The following is a 9,193-nucleotide window of genomic DNA, read 5'->3' as shown; positions in this document are numbered from 1 at the left end:
TTTTTGCAGAACTCTGCAAAAGTGTGTGTTTGTACATGCTGTTCTCTTTCAGCCACAATGATTACTCAAGATCATAAATGTTTAGATGTACCCAAATGGGAACAACACTGTGTTTTAACTTACTTCGCAAACCGGCGAAGAAGCATTTGTTTTTGTGATCAAACATCCAAGACCAATACAGTACAGAAATGCTCATTTAAAAAGTTATCACTTTTTAGTGGGAGATGAGGATTCCCTCATTCTTCGTGTTATTTTTAGAAGCCAAACACCTAACAACGGTGTTCGTTGTGAGTTGTTGTATACAAATTGGTTCATCCCTGATTTATATTTGTCACGTTATAGCTATTTTAAGATCTGACTGCAGCATTTTTTCTGATTCTGTGGTCAATTGCTAACTTCCTTTTCGATGATGTGTCAAGTTTCCATCACTTATTCTCACACGCACGCGCACACAAACAAACACTTGTCACATGATTGTTACAGCTCAGCGTGTGACTGCTTCACAACACTTTAGTTTGCATTTGTAGTATAAGGCTAATTATTAAAACCTTCAGAAAACATCAGCTTATACCTTCCATCTGTGTTCGGTTTTACACACGTTTATCGATGGAAGTCTTGCAAATTCAGCTAGCCCTGAAAATTGGAGAGTCCATCAGCTAAAACACAATGAATACCGATGACCAGTGTTGGTACTTTCTTAAAAAAAAGTATCTGATGTGAATTCAAGTATATCATTTTATAACTGCAGTGACTCAAAGCCAGCAACCTGAAGGCTACCTTTCGCTCAATTTGGCCCTTGCATTCATCATGCTGTGCGGCATGTCAAACCAATACCACAACAAGTCATTCTTCATCAGGAAAGTCACCATTTAGTTCTCCAAAGTCATACAAATATATTAACCATAAAATATAGGTTTTTTAGCCAGCCACATTTTTTTACACGTCTTCTCAAAAGTTGCCTTCATACTGGGCCTGCACAAATACTCACAACCGTCTTTGCACTTAACCAGTTGTGACTTATTTCCTGTATTTATTCCAAGTTTTCAAGTAGCATTGTGACCACAAGACACAACTGTGTGTAGAACTTTATTGCCCAATGAGACACACTTAGCAAGTGCAAAAATGTTGATTCTGTGTGGCAGTATTTCTCGTTTTCATTGTTCTTTTAAATGTGAATGTCTGTTCAGTGATTCGAACATCACAATTTGTCTAGACTACTTATGGTTGATCACATAAAAGCCTGTTAAATTAAGTAGACACAACATCAAATCCTGTTTCTTTTGGTTATGTCAGGTTTCCTTTATCCCTCTACTGTAATAATGTGTTTTAAAGGAGCCATTCTTCGCTGTTTTAGAGGCTTTGATTATGTTTTTTCGGTGTTTATCAATGGATGTCCATGTTTCTAAGTTCAAAAAACGCTTTAAATTTCACATATTTCAAGTCTATGGTTCACTGCTGTCCCTCTTACAAAACGACTGGATTTCTACCGGTATATATAAAGTCCCTACTTCTAAAATGCTCTGATTGGTAAAGCTGCCCAGGTCTGTCATGATTGGTTGCCCGAACCTCTGCTGACATTTGCAATCAGGACTTCAAAGGATGTTTCATAGAAGTGTTTTAGAGGTAGGCTATGCGTACACACAATATCATGTATTACACAGAACAGCTTTCACAGCCAATGTTAAAGTCATGAAAGCTTTTATTTGAGCAATGGTTAACTTGTGTGTAGCTGAATTCTTATTAGCAGCTGTAGGACTGTGATGAAAGGGAAGTTTAGCGCGTAGCTCAGTCAAATGTTTAAGATCTCTGATAACCAAACACTACTCCAGCGGCTCTTCCTCGATCTTCTCTGAGGAAGGTCTCGCCCATTTTTTGCCGTATTCCTGTGGACGGAGGTTATTAAAAAGCACTCGGAATAGTGACATCCAGTACCCGGGAAGTAGAGGGCTGTAGTCCGATTCCAGCCGTTCTCTTTAGTCCTTGAAAAGCTCATTCTTTTAAATACAATATCTCGCTTGGCACTGAACTTTGAGCTTTACCATTTGGCATGTATTGTTTATGCTTTAACAGCAACACTACACACTAACTAAAGGTTGAAAAATGGGATCGGAGGGAATTGGACCTTTAATGTTTTTTCTCCACAGAAATTGTTATAAATATGAGAATATTGTATTCATATAAAAAAGTTACAACTTTTTTTTATTAAACATTTATACTGTGCTAAAATGTGTAATTGGAAAGTGGACTTAATCATCCAAATTTAAGTGATAAAAAGCAAATACAAACGTTTTACAAAATAAAATCTTGAGTCTGCACCAATAAAATATTCAAGAAACATTTGAACACATTTTTCATTTGCACAAAACAAATTTTACATCTACATCGTGTAACCTAATAATTGGAATTTCGTCAGCTCTATCTCCCAATATCTGGAAATCTGAGTTCTTAAACATGATAAACTCAAAATTTGCCTGTTTCATCATTCAGGTAAGAATCGTGAATGTAGTCTCAGAAGAACAGCACACCTTTGGTTATCAAGTTGAACGATCTGAGGACTCTTTCATGCAGTTAGACAACACCACATTAGAGGTTTACTACTTCCTCAAATGTCAACGTGCCTAAAAGTAAGCTATTCATCTGCTTTACAGTATGTGTGAGCATTGCATTGCAACAGCAATAGTAATTCTTACCTTATAGCTTAAAAAAATCTTTAAAATTTATGCTGTGTCCTCTCACTGCCCTCTAGTGCCTTAAAACAGATACTGCACAAGATCAGCATACAATTACAAAAAATTCAGTTGTGGTGGTAAATTATGGCTAACTTTAAAACAATGATCCTGTCACATTGTTGAAATATTTGTAAATTGTTCAAAAAACAGAAAGGTAGAAAGTGGTCTTGTTCGACTTCATACATGGAGACATATATATCATATCATTATATTATTATCCAAAGCCAGTGAGATTTTTCATCTGAGCAAACCTTTAGATCAATCGGATAACTCTTTAATATCCAAACCTCTAACGACTTGAATGATTTAAGTTTGGTTTATAAATTCATCTGACTTCTTTTTTCCTTTTTATTGTCTTCTTCGCATTCCTGCTTTGTCTGTTATTCTTCCAGTCATTAAAAATAACTCTTCATGTTGTGCTCTCATTTCACTGTATTGATTGCAATAAATCCACTTACAAGAGCTATGATCTTAGAGCACATGGATCTCATTTTGCTCAAAATTGGAAAGAAAACACAAGCTTGAGAATGACTTGTTTATAACCAGCGGGTCTGGGAATGTTTGTCTCTCTTTAAATCAAACTGTGGGAGATCACAGAGGCATTTCTAAATGGCTGTCATGGTTTCAGCATGGTTTGGCCATGCTGCGAATTCTACAGGGAAATTGGAGTGCTTGTAGTGATTTTGTTCATTGATAGAGACCAACAGGGAAAATAAATGACAACTTTTTGTTGTTTATATATTTTTTATGAGAAACTTTGATTTACCAACAAGCACAAACTGAGATACACAGAAAAGGAAATTTGTAAGAATGCAAATATCCCAGAACTGTTTCCTTTACTACATTCTTTAAAATATCTTCTTTAGTGTTTAACAGAACAAAGAAATTAATGCAGATTTTGAACAGCTCAAGTACGAGTAAAAGATGGAGAACTTTCCCTTTAATTCGTCTGATAGTCTTCAAACATAAAGAGGCATCAAGATGGTGGTCCACTGCATTTCTCAGAATTATTGTTTAAATTCTGGATGCACACATGGTTTTCACTCCGTAAGAATTCAGGCCTCCGACTTTTTTGGTCTCCCATCTCTGTGCCAGTAATGTCTTTTCACGACACAGGATATTGGCGGATACTTGGCCAGAGATGGGAAGTCCCTCGCTTCTGGCTGTGGATTGTCATACAATCCCTGACTATTTCCCCAGTTTTCCATAGAAACCGAGGGGAAACTGAAATAGGCAGAAAACGGACTCCTATGAAAATAAAACCATCTACTTGTTTGGGGGAAACAACAAGATATGCATTTTCTGAATGAGCGCTGTTATTATAACATTATATTAGTTGGTGCTGGAAGATTGTCCCAAGCCCTGGGACAACCATAACATATTGTCCTTAAATCTTATATTTGACACATCATACAAAATCTGTTTCAGCACCAGTAGCTTCCGAGTGTTTGCTTGTTTAAAGCGAAAGGAAACAGGCGTATGTCCCCGGGTGCTCGCAGTGTGGAAGGATTTCTGACCTCAGTCTAATTGCTTTAACAGCTGATGTCGAGATGAAGTCGCGCAAATGGACTCTGCAACCATTTGTTGTTAAATGTGGTTTATTCCCCAAATAATGTTTTTGGAAAGAATGCTATAGTACATGAATCTGTATAACTCTCTATACAGTAAAATACAGGTATGCAAAACATAAAAGGTTTCACAGATCCTATAATTAGAGGCCTTTTATGTTGGAAACAGCAAAGTGTCAAAACGTAAACATTTTACACTGTTTAAATAATGTGGTAGCAATCTAACCTACCATTACATGCAATTGCTGTAACCCTAATTATGAAGAAGTTGAAGAAACCAGAGAACATTATGAAAGGGGAGGCCAGAGGAGAGCAGACAGATTAAAAAGCTGCGTTATCCACAGCCTTCCTGTTAACTACAGGTCTCCCCTCACTTAACAGAGGTGAAATTACAAGTCAAGATGTTTGTTGTATCAATAAGCGGCCGTGTGTTTTTTCAATGAAGAAAGACAAGTGTGAGTTTTAAGCACGTAAACATTTAAATAGGATGGCTGCTTTAACCAGGAGATCATAAAGATGTATTAAAGCCAGCTGTGGAGTGGCTAACCCAAGTCTAACACACGCTCAAAGGGATGTCTGGTTAAAGAGATGCCATATGTGGGAACTGTATATAAACCCAAAGGCTGATACAAAGCATTCTGCTTTGAAGAGAAAAAGAATGACTCAAAACTGTGATGCCCCTCTAGATTTGTTTGTGCAAAGGCGTCACAATTTTGAGAAGACTTGGAAGGTGCTCAAAATTCACTCTTCGGTTTCTCATGTCTCTTCACTTTGTGTGTTTAGCTATCCAGCTGGTCACGAGGGCTTTGAAGAACAGCACTGGTTGAACAAAAGAGACATTGATTTTCTCTTTTCTAAACTGAGCCATCTAGCTCCTGAAGTGACCTACTCACTCCTCCAGTCGTCTCTTTTCTGTGTTTTTCATCCGTCTCAGAGGCCTGTACCGTTGGGAATTCACTCGAGCTCTTCCTCGCCATCCGTCTGCATGTTTCACTGCCCAGATGTTCCAGAAATTCCGTAGTGGTTTTTTTTTTGTTCTTTACAGTCTTATATACAATCGTGTCCTGATTGTCTTTTCGCCAAGTTTTAAATTGAATGTCTCACTCAGTAAGAATGTATGCTTGAGGGTGTTTGCATCCAAGGTTTAGTAATAATCCCTGTCGTAGTCCTGTAATTGGTCATAGTCCATCGCTGCATTCTTGTTTTGTTCCAAATACGCAGACATCTCATCTGAGCGAAAGAAAGGGGGAAAGATATTATAAACAGTTAATGAAACCACAAGTAGTATTGGAGCTCGTGATATTGTACCTGGTGGCAACACCCCTAAAATTGCTGTGGCTGAAACTTGGCCGAGCGCATTTCGAGCGATGCACCTGTATGTGCCAGAATGCATCTGACTGGCCATTTCAATCTGCAGCCAACTAGAGAGCTCATACTTCTGAGGACCCCCTCGTGACTGCAGGACAAATGGAGAAATGAAAAGAAGAGGTGGCTACTGAAAAAAACATTTCCTGTTGGCTAAGGCAGGCTGAGGTCCATATGTAACTGCTGAGCCCTTGGCATGTTAATTGAGACATATACCCTGGAATGTCCGGTGTCCCCTGAATCTCTGAACCGTAAACACCTTCTAAAGATCTTCTGACATAAATCAAGACCTTTTATTACCCTGTTTCAGTTTCACACAAAGCACTTGCAGTTGAAAGTTCTTTACCTGAATTGATATGTGGGGATCATCGCCAGGTAAAACGACCTCTTTTCCATCTTTCCTCCATTCCACCAATGCCATGGGAAATGCAAACACCTCGCACAGAAATGCAACACTGCTTCCCGTCACATTCACCAGATTATGTGGTGGCACCTTGATGACGGGGACTAACAGGAAAACAGAGCGAGAGAAGAAGCAAGAAAGACAGGCAGAGGGAAAGATTGACAGAGGGAAAGAAAGAAAGACAGAAAGCAAAAAAAAGAGACACAGGCAGAAAAAAATGAAAGAGAGAAAGGCAGAAAAAGTGAAAGACAGACAGGCAGAAAAAATGAAAGAGAGAAAGAAAGATAGACAGAAAGCAAGCACAAAAGAAGGATAGACAGAGAGAAAGCAAGAAAAACACGGCAGGCAGCCAGAGCGAAAGAAACAAACAAAGATGTACAGAAAGAACGAACGAAAGAGAGAGAAAGACAGACAGACAGAACGAAAGATTGACAGAGGGAAAGAAAGAAAGAAAGAAAGAAAGAAACAAAGAGACACATTCAGAAAAAAATGAAAGAGAGAAAGGCAGAAAAAGTGAAAGACAGACAGGCAGAAAAAATTAAAGAGAGAAAGAAAGATAGACAGAAAGAAAGAAAGCACAAAAGAAGGATAGACAGAGAGAAAGCAAGAAAAACACGGCAGGCAGAGTGAAAGAAACAAACAAAGATGTACAGAAAGAACGAACGAAAGAGAGAGAGAGAAAGACAGACAGACAGACAGACAGAATGAAAGAAAGAAAGATTGACAGATAGAAAGAAAGTAAGATATAAATAAATAAAGACATACACATAAATGAAAAAGTGAAAGAAAGATAGACAGAAAGCAAGCACAAAAGAAAGACAGATAAACAGGTAGACAGGCAGAAACAAACAAACAAAACAAAGATGTACAGAAAGGAGGAGAGATAGACAGATAGACAGATAGAAAGAAAGAAAGTGTTTGAATGAGTGTGTTTGAACTATTATTTTATTATTAGCTATTAGTTATAATTATTAATATATTAATACCCGTTTTGCATGGCCCGTCGGTCGTTTTGAGTCCTGGGTTTAAAAAAGTCGCTTCTTTAAACTTGCAGAGATTCGTGTATGTTTGTCCGTCTGACCCGCACAGAATCTTCTGAGACAAACAAACACACTGGGGTTCTTGCTCCTCTTCGTCGACTCCTTCAGACCTCTCCAGCTGGCACTCCAAATTTTCTCCACACAGCCCATAATAGACGTTCCTCCGTCCGAGGTCACATGCCTGTCCCTCTAGATTCCCGCACTCATAGCAGCAGCCGCAGCTGTCCTTCACCAGCCCCGCTCTACAGCCCCGCGCGAGCGGACACAGGTCCGGCACGCACGCCTCGCACACCTCCGTCCCGTTCCGCTCGTCAAACTCATCCGCACCTTTATAATAGTCGAAGGTCGCTAAGTCTTCATCCATGTAGTCAAATTTGTAACTGGGAAAACCATCGCCAGCTCGTATGGATAAGAAGACATAAAAGAGCACGAGCATTAACATTATTAGGGCTTGTGTCCTGTGCCAGAACTGTCCAAACAATACTTTTCCTTCAAGATATTTTTCTTGGTAACAAAGTTAAGCGCAAAGATTTCTGTTCGTGTTGAAACGGGTCTTCATCAGCTGCGAGACTGCTCTCCAAATGCACATGGACATCATTAAAAGCGACTTGATCATAGACATAAATTCTCTTTCAAGATAAGTGAATTTACAACAAAATAAACGGAAGATGTTCAAAAGTTCGCCACACTATGCTTTGTTAACTTCAACTATAAGAAAAATAGCGTTTTAAAATAACCGAGATGATCGGAGCTTATGATGTTGGCAGAGCTGTGGTCTCATCATCCCCGACTGTGTTACTGTGTCTCTACAACCTTTAAAACCATCTGTGGCTGGAGGAAAATAAACACCGATTCCTCCCCCATTCCTGCCGTTTCCCAACTTTGTCCCATTGGATGTCAGACGTGTAGAAAAACTTGATGGTGTTTTACTTCTGGTTTGACTTTAAATGCATTGACTGCTGGCAAGCGTTACCAAATTCTGTAAGGTCTTAACAAAAGCCGTTAGGTGGCAGTATGCACTCTAAGCTCAATCTTTAAATTAAATGTAAGTATTTTTAATTGTAATATATTGATTATAATATCAGATTGAAAAGTCGTTTGTATTCAACAAAATTAAGGCAATAATGAAAATTGGCTAACAAGTGTTTAATCATAAAGTTTAGGGCAGTGGCCCACCGCGAGACGTGTGGACCATTCTATTTGGGACATATGCTATGCTGATGACGTATTGACGCTATGTCCTCTAATGACGTTATTTAGCGCCACACGCGCTTTGAACTCACACCGCGAGCGCTGCTTCTCTCTAAGAGGCGTCGCATAAAGACCTACAGACACCGAGAGCATGTCAACAAATGCACACTTTTACTGTCTGTTACCTATACTGAAGTCAACGAAAATAAATAATTTGTATCGGTCAGTCAGCCTACTGGATATACCAGGACATATTATAAACCTTAATGTCTTACATTTATGCACTTGGCAGATGTTTTTTTCCAAAGCGCCTTACATTGCACATTGTACAGTATGTATTCATACATAAGGATATTAATAATGTTACTAGCATTTCATAATGAACTATGTTTAAATTGGGAAGATTCAGATTCAGATTTTTTGGTATTGAATGGCTTGTTAGAAACTTTGTTATATTTTTGCTCATGCTCATACTAAAGTAGACCTCTCAGACTTGCTGATGCTAAAGCAAAAGAGCTTATAGCTAGAGTGTTTGTATCATCACAAAAGTCTTAATACAATGTGTGACTCTATTTTGATGATTATGTGAGAGAATGATCTTCAGCTTTGGTTCACCATTTAATTCGTCTTCCCAGCCCCACATGTTCAGGAATAAACTGCCAAGTCATCAATTTTTTCCTTGCAGTAAAACTCTTTATCTTCTAGTAAGACACACTGATCAGATACATAATTGTTAGAGAGCTGAGTTGGTTTACAAAGATGTTGTTCCTCCTTACAGAGACGAGGCAGAGATGAAGCTCTTCAAGCTTGCCGAATCTTCGGAGGAGGCATGTAGGCCTATAGGAGAAGTGATGATGACGATGATTAAAGAGATAATCCGGATGCACAACAGTAAGC

At 38.7% G+C, this 9,193-nt stretch overlaps 1 protein-coding gene across 1 annotated transcript; it reads right to left on the bottom strand.

Annotated features, from left to right (window-relative positions):
• Positions 1–3,514: 3,514 nt before the first annotated feature.
• kazald3 (Kazal-type serine peptidase inhibitor domain 3) lies at positions 3,515–7,953 on the bottom strand. The gene is made up of 4 exons (XM_056729455.1): positions 7,052–7,953; positions 6,009–6,169; positions 5,606–5,753; positions 3,515–5,527 (listed from the first exon to the last, which is right to left on the bottom strand). Exons 1-4 carry the CDS (start codon positions 7,545–7,547, stop codon positions 5,442–5,444), a joined length of 891 nt encoding a protein of 296 aa, XP_056585433.1. The 5' UTR covers positions 7,548–7,953; the 3' UTR covers positions 3,515–5,441.
• Between the last annotated feature and the right edge of the window lie 1,240 nt (positions 7,954–9,193).

Source organism: Triplophysa dalaica, chromosome 18 (assembly GCF_015846415.1).
Source record: "Triplophysa dalaica isolate WHDGS20190420 chromosome 18, ASM1584641v1, whole genome shotgun sequence".
NCBI lineage: Eukaryota > Metazoa > Chordata > Actinopteri > Cypriniformes > Nemacheilidae > Triplophysa > Triplophysa dalaica.
This window is presented reverse-complemented; position numbering and strand designations above follow the sequence as displayed.

What these genes read in the sequence shown, in the direction of transcription:
- kazald3 (XM_056729455.1), bottom strand. Translation starts at nt 7,547, where the DNA reads ATGTTAATGCTCGTGCTCTTTTATGTCTTCTTATCCATACGAGCTGGC. An exon ending in CGACGGGCCATGCAAAACGG is followed by an intron (nt 6,170 to 7,051) that starts GTATTAATATAT and finishes TTTTCCTGTTAG; the next exon opens with TCCCCGTCATCAAGGTGCCA. An exon ending in ATCCCCACATATCAATTCAG is followed by an intron (nt 5,754 to 6,008) that starts GTAAAGAACTTT and finishes TTTGTCCTGCAG; the next exon opens with TCACGAGGGGGTCCTCAGAA.